Source organism: Strongylocentrotus purpuratus, unplaced genomic scaffold, assembly GCF_000002235.5.
Source record: "Strongylocentrotus purpuratus isolate Spur 01 unplaced genomic scaffold, Spur_5.0 spur5_scaffold_16, whole genome shotgun sequence".
NCBI lineage: Eukaryota > Metazoa > Echinodermata > Echinoidea > Camarodonta > Strongylocentrotidae > Strongylocentrotus > Strongylocentrotus purpuratus.
In genome coordinates, this window is record NW_022145601.1 from 28,360,698 (window position 1) to 28,377,983 (window position 17,286).

General features: G+C 37.7%; 1 protein-coding gene across 1 annotated transcript; it reads left to right on the top strand.

The window, feature by feature from the left end:
- The first annotated feature begins 3,928 nt into the window (after positions 1–3,928).
- LOC115924623 lies at positions 3,929–16,294 on the top strand. The gene is made up of 2 exons (XM_030987229.1): positions 3,929–4,413; positions 15,259–16,294. Exons 1-2 carry the CDS (start codon positions 4,117–4,119, stop codon positions 15,415–15,417), a joined length of 456 nt encoding a protein of 151 aa, XP_030843089.1. The 5' UTR covers positions 3,929–4,116; the 3' UTR covers positions 15,418–16,294.
- Positions 16,295–17,286: the final 992 nt, after the last annotated feature.

Sequence of the window (17,286 nt, forward strand, 5' to 3'; positions counted from 1 at the left end):
TTTTCAAAAAAGGAGGAGGCAGCGCTTTATTCTATTTTTTTCTTCATTTTTCCTAAGATGGCTACAATGCTAACATGGCTGGCCAAGGTATATTTATTTACAGATATTGTGCTATTTGAATATACTGATGCAGTGTATGACAAAATTAATGATATGTAAATTTTGTATCATTTTAGTCCACTTGCTAAGCAAGTTTCAAAATTCAGAAACAATGAAAAATGTACATGTGTTCAGCTTGCATTAGCTATAGAAGCTATACTATACAAATGAACACCATAGCCTTTTTTTATTCGTTATGTTGTTGTTGCTTTTTATTTGAATAGTAAATAGTAAACAAAAGCCGAAAGGAGGTGGCAGCCAAAAAGGAGGCGGGAGGGGACGAGAAACTTGTAAGTTTTTTTTGATTGGCCTTTAATAGCAAGGTACACAAAGCTTCGTAGAAGCAGGGGCGTCGCTAGACCTTTTTTAGTGGGGGGGGGGGGGGGTGTAGAGGCCAACGATTACCGACAAAAGTAGCCACCAATTACCGACAAAATTAAATTTCCAATATCTTCAAAGTCAACCCTAAAAACCTAGGGCCGAAGGCTAAATTGTTTTTCCTATGGACTATCTATAGTACTTGCATATGCGCAAAATGGTCATTTTCCCCGACGACATTAATATACGAATTATTTCTTAAATTTAGTCAGCATCATAGCTATATATTTTAATGCAGGCGCGGAGCTAGGATCTTATTTTAGGGAGGGGCGGTAGTGAGCAAGAGAATCACTTAAAAGCGCGCTCATAAGGGGGTGTGGGTGATGAGCCTCCCGCGCGAAGCGCGGAAGCTTAGACGTTTCCTTAAATTATTAGGAAAAGAAGACGATTAATTGTACCGTTTTCGACTGGTAATCCTAGGCTGAATGAAGGTCCCCCCCCCCCTCCCGCGCGAAGCGCGAAAGCTTTGACGTTTCATTAAATTATTATAAAAAAAAAGAAGACGATTTGCTGTACCATTCTCGACTGTTTATCCTTTTCTGAATTCAGTATTCCCCCCGCGCAAAGCGCGGAAGCTTTGACGTTTCATTAAATTATGAGAAAAAGCAGACGATTCGGTGTACTGTTCTCGACTCTTAATCCTAATCTGAATGAAGCTTCCCCCTCCCGCGCGAAGCGCGGAAGTTTTGACGTTTCATTAAATTATTAGATAAGCCCTATTCATCTGAATTCAGTTTCCCCCTCTCGCGAAGCGCGAAAGCTTTGACGTTTCCTCATATCATCAGAGAAAGAACACGATTCGTTGTACCGTTTTCGACTTTAAATAAGCCCTATTAATTTTGTCTGAATTCAGTTTCCCCCTCTCGCGCGAAGCGCGGAAGCTTTGACTTTTCCTTACATTATGAGAAAAAGCAGACAATTCGGTGTACTGTTCTCGACTCTTAATCCTAAACTGAATGAAGCTTCCCCCTCCCGCGTTTTGGTTTTATTAAATTATTAGAGAAAGAAGACGATTCGTCGTATCGTTTTCGACTCTTAATAAGCCCTATTAATTTTGTCTGAGTTCATTTTCCCCCTCTCGCGCGAAGCGCGGAAGCTTTTACGTTTCCTCATATCATTAGAGAAAGAACACGATTCGTTGTACCGTTTTCGACTTTGAATAAACCCTATTAATTTTGTCTGAATTCAGTTTCCCCCTCTCGCGCGAAGCGCGGAAGTTTTGACGTTTCCTTAAATTATTAGAGAAAGAACACGATTCGTTGTACCGTTTTCGACTCTAAATAAGCCCTATTAATTTTGTCTGAGTTCATTTTCCCCCTCTCGCGCGAAGCGCGGAAGCTTTGACGTTTCCTTAAATTATTAGAGAAAGAAGACGATTCGTCCATCCGTTCTCGACTCGTCTAAATGAAGTTTCCCCTTCCGCGCAAAGCGCGGAATTTTTGGCGTTTCATCACAATATAGAGAAAGGAAGACGATTCCTCGTACCGTTTTCGAATCTTATTAAGCCCTATTCATCTGATTTCAGTTTACCCCTCTCGCGCGAAGCGCGAAAGCTTTGATGTTTCCTCAAATTATTAGAGAAAGAACACGATTCGTTGTACCGTTTTCGACTCTAAATGAGCCCTATTAATTTTGTCTGAATTCAGTTTCCCCCTTTCGCGCGAAGCGCGGAAGCTTTGATGTTTCCTTAAATTATTAGAGAAAGAAGACGATTCGTCGTACTGTTCTCGACGCGTCTAAATGAAGTTTTCCCCTTCCGTCGTTTCATCACAATATAGAGAAAGGAAGACGATTCCTCATACCGTTTTCGAATCTTATTATTATTAAGCCCTTTTCATCTGAATTCAGTTTTCCCCTCTCGCGCGAAGCGCGAAAGCTTTGACGTTTCCTCAAATTATTAGAGAAAGGACACGATTCGTTGTAACGTTTTCGACTTTTACTAAGCCCTATTTGTCTGAATTCAGTTTCCCACTTTCGTGCGAATCGCGGAAGCTTTGACGTTTCCTTAAATTATTAGAGAAAGAAGACGATTCGTTGTACCGTTCTCGATTCGTCTAAATGAAGTTTCCCCTTCCGCGCGAAGCGCGGAATTTTTGGCGTTTCATCACAATATAAAGAAAGGAAAATGATTCGTCGTACCGTTGTTGACTCTTAAACCTTGTCTGAATTTAGTTTCCCAGAAAATTTTAAACCTCTGATTTCTTTAGCTGATATTATAGGAAAGTTAAACTTCGAGAAAATACAAATATTGTAGTTGTAGTCACTCTCGAAGTCGTCACAGCGGATAAGAAGTCGCAGTTCGTAGGGAAAAAAACTTGTCGGCCGACCGACAATATACATCTCACCGACTTCAAACTTATGCATTGATGAGGATCGAGCAAGAATACCGACACAGCTGACCCGACACAGCAACATATTTACCCGTGTCTTTCTTGCTCCCTCGACGAGACGACTCCACCCAACAACCCCCTTTTCTCTTTTACTCCCACTCCTCCTCTCTCAGACTCTTACCTCCCCTCTCTCTCTCCTCTCTTTCATCCCCCGTTTCTTTTGTTTCCCTTTCACTCTTTTTTCTTCTTTTTTTCCTTTTCTTTCTTTTCCTTTCTTTCCTCTCCCCCTCTTTTTCTTTTTTCTCTTTCTTTCTTCTCTTTTCTTTCCTTTCTTTTCCTTTCTTTCTTTTCTTTTCCTTTCTTTCTTTTCTTTCTTTCTTTTCTTTTCCTTTTCTTTTTTCTTTTCTTTCCCTTCCCTTTATTTTTTTCCCTCTCTTTTTTTCCCTCCAGGCGCGGATCCAGGATTTCTTAGGGGAGGGGGCCCAACTTTTTTTTTTTTTTGCTCCCGAAAATTTGAAAATCGCGCCGGCCGAAAAGTCGCTCAGTGGGGGGTAATGAGCACAATTTTTTTTTTTGGTCCTCGAAAATTTTAAAATTTGCACCCCCCCTTGAGCGCCAGGGGGGGGGGGGGGGGGGGGGCCAACCCCCCAAAAAGGTAAAAATCGCGTGATTTTGCAAGATTTTTTTCTCAAGGGGGGGGGGGGGGGGGGCCCGGGCCCCCCCCTGGATCCGCCACTGTTTCCCTCCCCCTTTTCTCTTTTTTTCCCGACGCCAGCGCAATTTTACCGACAATATCCTGACAGGTGGGGGGGGGTGTCGCACCCCCACACCCCCCCCCCCCCTTTGGCGACGCCCCTGCGTAGAAGCAGAAAGCCTTGCAGCCCAAACTTCTCATTATATTCTTGTGAAGAACGAATACAATATGGAGAAAATTAGGAAACCTAAGAAAAGGCTAAGAATTAAATATAAATGTATAGAAAAGAAAGGGTGAAAATATCACCTAGCTACACAGTATTCCTTTTGGACAAGTTCGATTGCCATGTCAATGACTTTTTTTGGTATCTTATTCTTGTATAGCACCATCTTGCGGTGTCTACATTATACCATAGTACCTTAGGATTTCTGACATTATACACGCGGAACTACTCAAAACGAAAGTAAACAATACCAGAGCTATCGCGACAATAGTCTATGATCTTGGAGGCGATGAGTTACTGGTAACCTTTGTTGTGAAGAGTTAGGACTTGATTTTCTACTGTAAACATCGTCCTGATCAACTATCTTTTTATGCTGAAGTGTTTCTACGACCATGATGAAGGGGAAGAAAAACATCGAAGTCGATGACAGGAGGGAATTTGTCGAAAAACGCGAGCAACATTTACAACGTCGGAGTCGCCTTCTCAGCGAAGCCAGTAGCAGCAGCGGGACGTCGAGCGAGCGGAACTCGCTGTCTGGTTCGGCCAGCAGTCTGGGCGCTGTTGGAGGTCCGTATCCGCCCCCGCCGTCGTCCGCTAGTGCTGCTGCTAGAAAAAGTTGGCTGAAAGCGGGCGATGACGATGAATTTGACGAGGAAGATTCGGCGAAGGCAGTCAAGAAGTACTGTCAGGTATGTGTTAAAATCTTAAACTGAACTTAATGTGGTTTGTATGAATATCAGAGATAAAAAGTCAAATAACATGGTCATCGGTCATGGAGTAATTACAAAATTATGATTGACAAAGACAATGTCACTCAAGTCAATGATTGAAATTTCCATAAAATGATATTGATCATAAGTTTATTTGGTGTGAAACTAGATCTAGTATTAGTAACATCATCATCATCATTAGCATCATCCTCATCAGCATCAGCATCACCCTCATCATTGTCATCATCATCATCATTATTATCATCATCATACTTAAAGGTACAGACCAGTTCTGGTCATGCGATTGCGTTGTAAAAGAAACGTTGTGGAATCGATCAGAAAAGGTTGATCATCTAGCATATAAGTATTGGTGTGTACTGCAAGGTTCTGGAATCATCAAAATGATACAAAATTTGGCCCAGTCTTGGTAAAGTTACAAGCACTGTAAACACAGAAAGATGTATATGGGACTACGCGACAGGTGCGCAATATCTATCCGGCCCAGAAATTGTTCTTAGATTCAGCATTTTGCTAAAACCTGACCAGCTCATTTTCAAACTGAAAAACAGTATCAGCCTCTACAAAATGGTTTTGAAGAATACTAACAATTCTCATTTTCTTCACAAAATAACATCATTTATATCACCATCCTTCTCATACATGCAATCATTGTCATCCTTATCATCATTATTATCATCTGCCATAACCTAGAGAAGGATTTTTCATGCAGAAATGGGCCAAATTGTAAGAAGCTTGTGATTTTATTTGAATGAAGAGTACAAATTCTCCTAAAAGTTACATGTAAATAATCTTGTGCTTCAAACAAATGTACAAACTGAAAATATAGTTCTATATGTATAATGTCCGTACTACAAAATTCAGAGGGCATACTTAAAAATCAGCCCTTCTCTCCCCAAACCTATTGTGTGTAATTTCAGTACAAGGAAAATCTCACCATCCCCAACAAAAGATATCACCTCATCCTTTCAAGGAAACCCTATACAAACTCCACTGGGGATTTAATCCAAAGTGTTATTAAAAACTGAACAAATAGCTGCTTTCCATTTGATAGGATCTTGTCTGATGCCTTTCTCAATTTAATCTCCCCCTCCAGCCAGTATTCAATAAACCCAGGGATTTTCATTGAGACTGCACCACAACTCACAGATTACTGGAGCTAAACAGTGTTCAGATTCATGTTGTTTCTGGCTCGCTGCCCTCGTTTTGTATAGAAATAGTCCCGTAATATGTAATACAGTGCAATAAGATGACCCTACATTATTGTTCTGTTTACAAATGGTGCTTCATCACTTTCTTTCAATACATACATACATGTTAACTGTAAGCATACTGGCTTGTAGTTAAAGATAAACTCCAGTTCTGGTAAAAAAAAAGGAAAATTCATTCTCACAGAATCAAACGAAACTTATACTGAATGTTCAAGATTACAAATAAATGACATGTGCCAAACAGTTTTGGAAGAAAATGTATACTGGCTGAGTAATGAGCATAGAAAGACAAGGAAATCAAGGTAGTACTAGCCCTGACACCATTTGTGTAGTCCCATATACTGTACATCTTTGTACAGTGCTTGTTACTTTACCAAGACTGGGCCAAATTTTGTATGATTTTGATGACTCCAGAACCTTGCAGTGCACACCAATACTTACATGCTACATCATCAACTTTTTCTGATCCATTCCACACCTTTTCTTTCACAATGCAATCGCATTACCAGAACTCACCTTTATCTTTAATTCGTAAATCACTGAAAGTATTATATTACTTACATGTATATTAGCCTACATGTGGGAGACAAGTTTGAAGAACTTACTTTTATTAAGACAAAACATGTTTTAGGTTGCAATTCTATGCATTTTGCATGTTGTTTTCCACAAGTGGAGTGATCCTGGTCCAGTATTAGCTTTTATATAGTGTAAAACATCTGTTTTTATTATTCATAGACCTTTTAATTGTGATCCATAACTTCAGTTTGATTAAACAATTAGACATGTGCAAATTGTGCGGTTTTTGAATACATCTGAATAGATTTTTCAGGCTCAGATATCGTTGTTTTGATTTGTTTACGCAACAAGTGTGAAACTACAAAATACCAGGAAGTAAGACTTGGAACCTGATGTAATTATGGTACACGGCAAACATGTACATGCAGGCACACATTTATAAAGCATAGTCTGTATTCGACATTTTGCTTTCAAGAATGTGTCTATTTGATGATTTACCCCATTAATAGTCAGAATGAGCTAGAAGGATTCAAAGCCATTGGAATTGTAAAAGGCAAATTGAGGTTTTTAACTTCTTTTGTACTTTGTTTTAGAGAAGAAAATGAAAGCCCATAGATTCCGGATGGGCCCAGCCCAACTGATAAATGCCACAATCATAGGAGTAAAGTTTGCTCAATGTTCTGTGGACATTGACAAATTAAAGTGATAATCATAGTCTAGATTCTAGATTTGGATTAAATCCTCAGACATGAATTGGGAAGCCTAGATATTGAAGATCAGTGGAAATTACATGTAAGAATAGAAAGTAAAAGATCTGGCACATATACATGTACATCTTTTGAGACATAGAAAGCTCAGAGTTTTCTGAGACAATATTCAGCAAATGTAAATCCAGGTAGTAGGGCTTTTTGCTGCTATTTACAAATCAAATCAAATCAAATTTCAGTTTAACTTAATGCTACTGTACATAGCTGGTTAAAGCTTCTTTCTACTGAAATCAGTTGCTTAAACTAGAAATGTACTTGTAGCTCAATGTTCAAAGGTACAAAAGTGCCTCGTAGTTTGGCCGGCAGTAGCCCGATTCCTGTAGCCTTCAGTTTACCTTTTACTTCCTCTATTGACTACATCTGGAAGTTCAGCAAAAATTCTCTTTGCAAAAAGCGAGGAAAGTCGTTTTAGTCTTTGTTTTTAAGCAATTGCAAAACAAGATAGGAAAGTAGAGCTTGTTTATGAAGCTGAATGCAGCTAAATGTACAGTGGTATATTTCTTACAATCCATAGTGAAGCTACATGTACATTGCTACAAATGATTACTTTATTCATGAAAATGCTGCATGTTTTATCAAAATAAAACCTTGTCCAAACTTTATAGTGAGGCAACAGATCAGAAAGTCACAACAATGCTGGTGAAGTACCGGGAAGAGAGATAAGTGAAGAGGAGCTGATGAAAGAGCCATTTGAAATGAGTGCTTTGTTATGGGGAATCGTTTCCTTTATTTATGCTAATTTGGTCCGGTGCGTGATGTCACAAACATCAGCAGTGTTCGGAGAGCTATTCAAATGTGAAAGTGGTGCACCAGTATTTTACCGTTTTAAAATTGATGATAATTTTTGGATGTACAGTATGTATTTGCTCTGGACTAGATCTAGAGTCTCTAGACAAAATGTCAAGTATGGAAAATGATTTTAAACAGAAGATAGGAGGAGGAATCAGATGAAAGGGAAGGGATGAAGGTCCAAGAAAACAAAGGTGAAGTAAGATGATCTGCAGGATGATCAAATTAAGTATTTGAAAATAAAGATTAGAAAATGAAGACGATGACAAAGGTAAAAATAAGAGGAAGAACTATTATGAAAAAAGGGAAGAGGGAGAAGCAAAATGTGCGGAAACGATTAAAAGATGCTTAATTCGAAACAACTGGCATAATAGATGAAAAACATACCCCAGTCAAATTGAATCGTGGTGTAAGATTCGTCAAAGAAAGCCTTAATTATCATTCCCTCCCTAGTGACTTTTCAACCAATGCCACAAGTGAAGATATTTTGTATCATTATTTAGATCAGGTTTCTTCAATCAAGGCACAAGCTTGAAAAGGTTATAGTCGAGAGGATAGAAGAGAATGAGAACACATTGTATTTCCCTTGTAAATCTGCTAGATCATACACGCTATGTTTTATTAAGGCAATGTAGGTCTCTCGAGGAAGTCACGGCTCAGATTCAAGACATCTGCTAATTATTGTCTCCTTTTAGGGTGTGTTCACATAAAATACAAGTACTGTTGTATAGTATGCTTTTGCAATAATTTGCTACATGGTCAACTAAATGGTGAACCCAACCCTACCCTAAATCCTAACCTAAAACCCAATTACAACCCTTGTTCTAAACCTAACCTGAAGCCCTATTGTAACCCTAACCCTAACCATGGACCTACTACGAACCCTAAACCTCTGTCCGGACAAAATAAAGCCTGTAGAAAGGCATGAACACAAAATCAAATCCTTCTACGACTGTAAGGGGAAAAATCCAAGCAGTGATGATTGCAGTTTACTGAGAGAATCAAACAATTTTTTTAATTTAATGTTTAGAAATTTAAGATAGCTGATGGAAATTTGTTGTGAGAGTCCAATTCCATAAAGTTTGCTATCAGATATTCCACTGATTGCTTCAAACTTCCAAGGTTGTAAAATACAAAACATACGAGGAGTGAATGATTTAGCTTTGGAAATCACATAAAATAGCTCTTGAAGACTAGAAAAAGAGCTCTGGATGAAACAAATTAAAAAACATGACGAGAGGGGACATAAGAAAATGTTATAAAACCACTGTAGGAAATGTAATTTGACCATTGCACATCTCAAAAAGGAAAAGAGCTCAATGAAAGAAGAAGATGAATGAAAAGCTTCCAAAGTCGTGAAAATGAAAAGCTTCCAAAGTCATGAAAATGAAATCATCGTCTAGAGCCAAGTGTGAATGAGCTCTTGTTAAGCAGCTCGATTACTATGTTACACTCTAAAATAGATGCTCCCCAGTCGAGACCTCGAGTTGTCAATTATAGCCGGGTTATTTTTGTTCCCATTTGTGCGGCGGTTTGACAGCACCCTGATTTCAAAAGCGAGTGAGTACCCACTTCCTCTTCATGCAATGGATAGTTTGTGATCCAAGTCAATTGACCTGAGAGGGGAGGGGGGAGGGGAGGGGGAGGGGAGGGGGAGGGGGTGTTATGTGCCCCTCCTCAACAATCTTATGATAGAGACATTTCATAGGATGGGTATGAAGCATTCATTACAGCCCTTCTTCCCCATGCACATTCAATAACACTACACTTCAAGCAAAAACCACTGATTCTTCTCACATTCCATGTTGGGAGTGTGTTTCTTAAAATGCTGGCAGAGATTTCACTGATCTTTGCAGTGAGTGTAAATGCCCATTCTCGAAGCTTCGGTGAACGATTCTGATTTCAGTCACATGGCTCCCCTCACTTCCATGCAGAGCAGCGACAAGTCGCTATTCACCATAATATCGGAATGACCACAAAAAAAGAAGTTTTTAATGCGTTTTTCCAGTAGTGTAAACGGCAATCCAAAAAATCAACAATTTTTCAAAATGGTGTTTGGGCTGTGTAAATGGGCCTAATGTCTACTAAAGGAAAACTTTAGTAGAAGTTAATTGACAGGTTAATTTTGTTTAAGGTTTAAATTAAAACACCTGGAAATTTGTGTAATTGGGAATATCCCGTATTTCAAAATTTTTAATGATTTTTTTCAACTAGGAGCTGTACGTTCCAATGACACAGATATCTCATAGTTTGTATTATTATTACATTGAAGTAGAGCCATCCACCCACTTAAAAACTACTTTTTTGGGGAAAGAGCTCTTTGGGGATGTGCCAATGTAAAAGTGAGATTTGGGGTATTCTTTTGGTTGTTTATTGGAGCAAAGTTGGTTTCTTTAGGTCTTTTAGAGTTTCAATTCTTTTCAATAAACCAATTGTTCACCACTAACTCCCATGTAATATTTGACTTTCATGTATTTTGCATGATCAAAAGGAAGAGATTAATTGTACAAATTTAAAAAAGAGGAATTAAGTCCAAATTCACTTTGGAAGCAGATCCCTTTTAACAGTCTTCTTTATTATCTTCTTAATCTCTGTTGACATTTAGATTCAATGCTCGAGTTTATGGACCATGAACATAACATTAAGAAGATTTTAATATCTTCAACAATGATTGTATGTGGTAATTCTTTGTGACCATTTGCCGCACCTAATAAACATCATTGATGCTTCAACACAAATTGACATCAAGTATACTTCCATTACGTCCTATCCTATTACACTCAATTAGTAGCTAAGTAATCAATATTTATACACTACATTCCTAATATTCTATATCACTACATTCTTGGCATTGGCACATTTGGTAATGGCATCATTATCCTGCTTCCTAATGTGTCCGTAAATGACATTTCCACTCTAATTCAATTTGCAAAGAAGGAAATGTAATATACAAATGTATCTAACCCATAGAGTTCTAGGAAATATATTATTTTTCACTGGCCTAATGGGTCTCTGAGTTCCTCCTGCAATGATCTTTGTAAGGAAAAGACATTTCTTTTACAGGTTTTTACAACATTTTGTACATGCACTGGGATACAATGTCTTTAAGCAGTCTGCGTAGTGCGTACCTAGTATGTCAAGAGAATTTGCTTCCCAAGTACAAGTGAATTGATTCTATAAGAAAAGTCATCTCCATTTTCTTGTGGAAACAATGAAAATTAGAAGAAAAAAGATAAGATGAAAAATATATTCAGATTTGAAAGCAGTTAAATTGTCAAAAACACATTTTCTCTGCTGTTTATCACTATTTTTTTTTTTACTAGTCTTAGACTATTTTATTTGATCTAGGGTAGTTTCAGTGAATTCAGTCGGTTCTTAAATGAAACAGAAACTATCAGCTATCTTGAGTTCCTAACCACCGCAAGAAATGATTACCGGTATGCTGCATTGCCTTCTGTACAAGCGTCTAGACTTAATGCATGAGAGGAAACAAACAGGAAGAAATTACAATTTTGTTCATTTACACCTGTGAATTAAAGGGGATTTTGATTTCTGGTGATCAGAAAATCATACTTTGACTGTTTGCCAATCATTCTAAACCAGTTGTGCTGTAAATCAGATCCTTTAACTAGCAAAATGAGATTAATAATGAGCAAAAACAAACAAACAACAATTATGTGTACACTCCTACATGTAAATTTTTGCACCTGTTTGCAAAAAAACTACATATTTTATCAATAGGCCTTATGTGTCTGATAATTCTCCTTTTCTATGATTATGACTGAATTAGTGCACACTTTTCTTATTCCACTTTCCCTTCCAATTTGGGGAGCAAATATTATTTGTTTGTCTAGTCATTTTATGTACCGGTATATTAAGAAAATCTTCTTTTCATTGTTCCTACAACCTTAGACTGCCTTTAACACTTTGGGTGCTTGCTTCACCTTTCTGGACAGTAACTAGTTTGCCACATATGCATTTTGCACAAACAACAGACACAATTTTGTGGGAGTATTGCTTTGCTTACCAATAAACCATGTTTCTAAATGTTGCAAGCAAGCAAGCAAAGCAAGTTGGGAAAAAGACACTGTATTATCTTTTAAATGGTATTTCCTCTTGAAAATACACAGCGGTTTCTAATGTTTCGCTTTCACAAAATTGATAGAGATGTCTTTCGACACCCCCATAGAAATACGCTGATCTATCCATGGTAAATACTGTGTGACACTGGGAGATTATTTTTTAGCATATAAAGGGTTAAACATGTAAAATTTGCGTAACTGTGTAATACCAGCATTGTCGTCTAGACACAGACTTTCACAGGAGAGAACCAACAGGAAAATAACAAGTTTTCACTATAAAGATTACAGCCTACATGTACCAACCTGTAAAACTATAGAGCAGGAAACAGAAGACTCGCTGTAGCAGGTTTTTGACCCTTTCTGACCTTTCAATTACTCTTTTAACTTCCTCTGTAACAGGATTGTGTTTTATACTGTTTGTACAGCTCGAAATCCAGTTTTGTTGAATATTTAATGAATATAAGAATATATTGTCAAAAATTCAGGATCGCAGACGTGCAGTTCGATTTTTCCAGACTGTAACAGTCAAAACTTTAGCCCTAGGATACAAAATTGACTGAGGGCTTGACTTTAAAAAAAATTAAGTGTTACAAAAAATATACAAGTTTGTATTTCTATTGTGAATCAAGGTTATCTTGCAGTGAAGGATCATGTAGATGCACTTGTGGTTTCTAAAGCACAAAGTTTACTTGAAGTTTTAAACCACAGGCAATCTTATAGTTGACACGAAACTATGAGAGCAGTGGGGGGGGGGGGGGGGTAGGTGGGGGCGTCATCATTGATAAAGATGTGCTACATGGACGTAATAAACTGTTAGGTGTCATCAGCTTGTGCTTATGATTGCTTGCCGTACTTATGATAGCTTGCCCGACTTTTAATTTAAAGCTTCAAGCAGTTATCATTTCAGTGCCGTATGAATCCATATCATTGAAAGTGCGTTATTTAAAAAAAAACATTGATGTTTCTCAAACTAAAGTTTTTTAAAACTACAAAAATTACAAATCCATAGTATTAGAGACTGCTAGAAATCTGACTTTATCTTGTGTTACTTTGAATAGGCTAAGTACTCTGCATGTCACATCACACATGAAGGGATGCAATATACAATGAATGGAACTGTTTGCACGGAGGTGTTATCAAAAGATCTAAGAAGTGTCAAGAATAGTGTCTAGATCTGTGTCAATTTGCTCTCTGATCACCAGTAATGAATGAAAGGTAATATCTAACTTTGTAAACATTGCAGTCCATGTCAGAACACTCATGCTCTTTTACCCGCTTTCAACTTTGCTGTATATCTTCTTCCTTTAGTAGCTACAAGGAACCCAACTTTGAAGATTGATAGAACATTCTACTGCCTGCTACAATGTATGTAATACACTTGGAACTTCATATTTCATAGCACTTGGTCGATCTTACTTAAATACAGAAATAACAATGAATTATATTATTAAGAGATTTAGTCATAAGACTGTTAGTACTGAGTTGACTACATGGAAGTAGTTTCTGCAAAAATGAATTGATGGATTTTCAACTCTTTATCAAATGTACATCATGAAACATGGTCACCTGTAAACGACTTATACTATATATTTACTATTTACTATATATTCCTGATAAAAAAGGTGTTAAATCTGTTGAAATACCTTTTTATATGTATACATGTATGACACCAACCTTGTTGCTCTCAGGCTCTCATCAGGCAATTAATGACAGGTTTTAAAGGTACTATGTCCCTTTTGCAGCCAACCTCAAATTCTGAAGACCTTTGCAGGAATTACGAATATGTCATCATTGTCATGTAAGTCCTATCTGCAAAATTTAAACGTTAGCAGTGTCCTAATATTCAAATTATGCAAGGAAACCGTTTACGTGCTAGACTTCACTGTCAGACACTATTGAGTGCCTGACTGGCTTTTTTTCTTCTTTGGTAATAACACACATAACATGAGCTGTAAAGGGTACATGAGCATTTGTCTACATCAATAACCCACTTCTTGTGATTGCCAAAATTAAACTGATTGAATCTTTGCGGAGCATAAAACGTATGACCATTCGGTACAATGGTCTGAAAATCAAGACTACCGGTATTACTTATTGGCTCTATAGCTCCTAAGTCGATTTGACGACTAATAGTCGTTATTTTCTCACTTGAAGACATTTTCAAGCCCCACCTTTTTTAGGGAAGTTCTAAATTACTATTATCTTTCAAATGTCGTTGGAATTTAACCTTTTCATTTTTTGGGGCCTGCAAATGGGACATAGTACCTTTAAACTGTTTGTCTTGAGCTGAATACAAACCACTTTGTAATTTTAAATTGAAATATTTTCACCTCTTGAACATAGCGTAATCTACCCAGGGTGTTTCTAATTTTTGAGAGCTAGAAGAGCGCTAACTCTGTTAACTTATACAAGTACATTGTAACTGTTCTTTGGCTCTCAGCAGATGCATGTACAGTGTATTTCATTTCCGATAAAAGTTCTTGGTCTGCATGCTTACGAACCACTGTAACATACTTGTGCATAGAATGTTGGTATTGGATGGCAAGATATTCATGTTATGCATGTCATTTCCCAGTTATGAACAATAGGCTCTTTATCCTTCCTCTAAATAATGTCCCTCACACCATGTTGCTATGGCAACCAGCAGTTGTTGACATGCTGTTTGAGGGGATCGGTATGTTCACTAGGAGCCTACACATTACTGGATAGTTTGTGTATATTATAGGGTTTCCTGTCACAATAAGTTTTGCTGTTTGTTGTACTTGAACTGGATTTTTGTTTTTATCTATTCAAAGTGTACAATGTTCACTGCAGGTCTGTACTACTGTCCATGGTATGTAGGTGGTACATCACAACATATCTGTTTTTGATTTATTATTTTGTAAGTGAATACAGTGAAACTGAAAGTTTATGTGAAGTTAAGAGTGTTTAACATATTCTTATAACTTAACTTACATCTGATCATCCATTTTAAAACGACTGATAAGTTGTGAAAATATTTACATTATTGAAAATTTTAGGATTTTAGGCTGGAAATATCTTCAGCCACAGTTCAAAGTCCATTATTCCAAGTGCAATCTGATCTACTCTGATGTTTTGATTTGATATCAACATAGCACAAATTACTCTGTTATTGTATACCGGTAATGTAGGCCTATATATTGTTGCGCAGCCCAGACGTAGGGCTACATAAACAATGTAAATGTAGGCATAGATGTGTGTCCATGTTCACAAACTTCCGTAATGATAATACACACAATTATGTGGATTCACAGTCATCTGGATTTCTGCTCTATTTGATATTGTAATCAATATCCTGCATGGCTTCAGATTTCTACTAGATAGAAGCAAGTAGGCTTTAAATACACAATAACAATTTCAATGGGATGGAGTTACCACCTTATTGCAGTGACCTCTAGCTCATTTACTTTGAATCTGTAGGTCAATACTCCAATGATGTTCAGTGTGAAAAGCGGTAGAACCAGAGATTTCATCGTATCCCAAGTCCTGCGAGAGTCGAGCTGTTCAAATACTCGTCATTGGTGGATGCAAGAGGCACAGGGCATAAATGTGCTCCCCCTTTCCAGCAAAACCCAATAGGACCTACATCATACATGTACGTGTACCTTAAGTACACATATAAGCAGGGCTCTAAAATATCTTTTCCTTGAAGGGAGTCCGTATCTAATTTTTCACACTCTGTATGCATGAGCCCTATGTGCAAACAAAATAAAATTAAAAAAAAAAATGTTGGGGGTCTGTTTGTCCCGGGCATCATTCAGTGTTGAGCCCTGTAACATTTCCCCAATAATACACATTTTAGATCTTAAAAAGAATCTGTAAATGTGAAACAATAATCCTTTTTTTAGTAAACCTGAAATTTGTTGACTTACAGGGTGTGTACATGTATTCCCCCACTCCCCAGTAAGAGAACCCTGATACCGCCACTCACAGATGTACCCAGTGTCTCCTGTGCAGTCTCACCGTACATAGTATCAAGTCCGAGCCATCACCAATGTCCTCATAATCGATTGCTCATCACTCTGGTGGGCCATCTATTGTTTGTTCTTCAATCTCTCACTGTGGACACAGCTAGTCCTCCTGACTGACTTCATGGTACTGGGCCTACGACGGTGATTGCTTTCCTTATTATTAGCTTCACAATGACTGGGTCATATTGGTTGATGCGGCTATGATAAGTGGGTCTTTGGAAAGGTAGTTTGTAACATGTGTTGTAAGAGTGTATGTACCCTGTACCTAAGCGAAATGACCTGGATTTGCTAGCTATATATGTTCCGAAAGGAGTGAGCAATTCCAAAAAGAGAGGTCACTTATAAAAAAAGAAGACAGCAAATTTTGTCCATCTATCGTATGCTGATAGCCAGTACTTACTAACTCTGTGTATATTAGTAATAATAATAAATCTAGATTTATATAGTGCTTAATATGAAATATGATCTTCTAAGCGCTTTACAGATATTATTCCTACCCCGGTTATTTGATAAATTCATGCAGTGTGCACCATCTCCACTTCCTGGGGAGGTTTTTTATCATATGGTCACTGTGAGGGCATACTATCACAAAGGTTTTGGTCACTCTACCAGGTCCCCATTCCTCTCCTGGGTATGGAGTGGCAGATACATTTTGTATATTAATACCTTGCCAAAGGTCATTAGTTCTGTGTTGGGGATCGGACTCACAACCTTTGCATTTCCAGTCAAGTACTGAGGCCCCTCGGCTACAACACCTATGTATATGAATCAATGCCCTTCTGTATCTCAGTAGATGGTAATCATTCATCTTACGCAGTATACATACACTTGTACAATGCTATGAGGAACAGGGGCTTTGTAAACGAGGCAGATGTATTTTCTTCTCCATAACACACCCTTGCTATTGTCAGATAAAACACAATGATATCATCTGGAGCATTGATCAGATAACACAATTTTGCATCTCAGGAGGGGTTTTTCTATTGCAGCCCCTAGTGGGTAAATGTCAACTGTACTTTTCATCTCCATGTATCTGCGGACTATTCTCAATTTTCAGATGATGTAAACCTAATTTGATATTATTGGAAGCAACATTCTATGTGAAATGAGGTTATAAATATTCCCGCTTCACCTCAGCAAATTTGGTACATTTATCGCTTTACTTTATGTATTCTTCAGTGTACCTTCCACTTTTGTAGATCTTAATATGCCCACAGAAATGGCCAAATCCCATCATCCCTTATTGCTGTATCATAACAATGATAACACATGTTTCGTGTACCTTACTAGTTATAACTTATCTAACCAAAGCACTTACAGCATTACATAGCATACAGATTAGCCTTCTTTTCCTTTTATCAAGCTCTTGTAAAAGGTATTCATGTCAGTTGAGCTCTGCATTTGTATCCTCGTCTGACCTAGAAAAGAGAGATATATAAAGTGGAATGCAAACATAATAAAAAGTTTACTCACCCCA

What these genes read in the sequence shown, in the direction of transcription:
- LOC115924623 (XM_030987229.1), top strand. Translation starts at nt 4,117, where the DNA reads ATGATGAAGGGGAAGAAAAACATCGAAGTCGATGACAGGAGGGAATTT. An exon ending in CAGTCAAGAAGTACTGTCAG is followed by an intron (nt 4,414 to 15,258) that starts GTATGTGTTAAA and finishes TTGAATCTGTAG; the next exon opens with GTCAATACTCCAATGATGTT.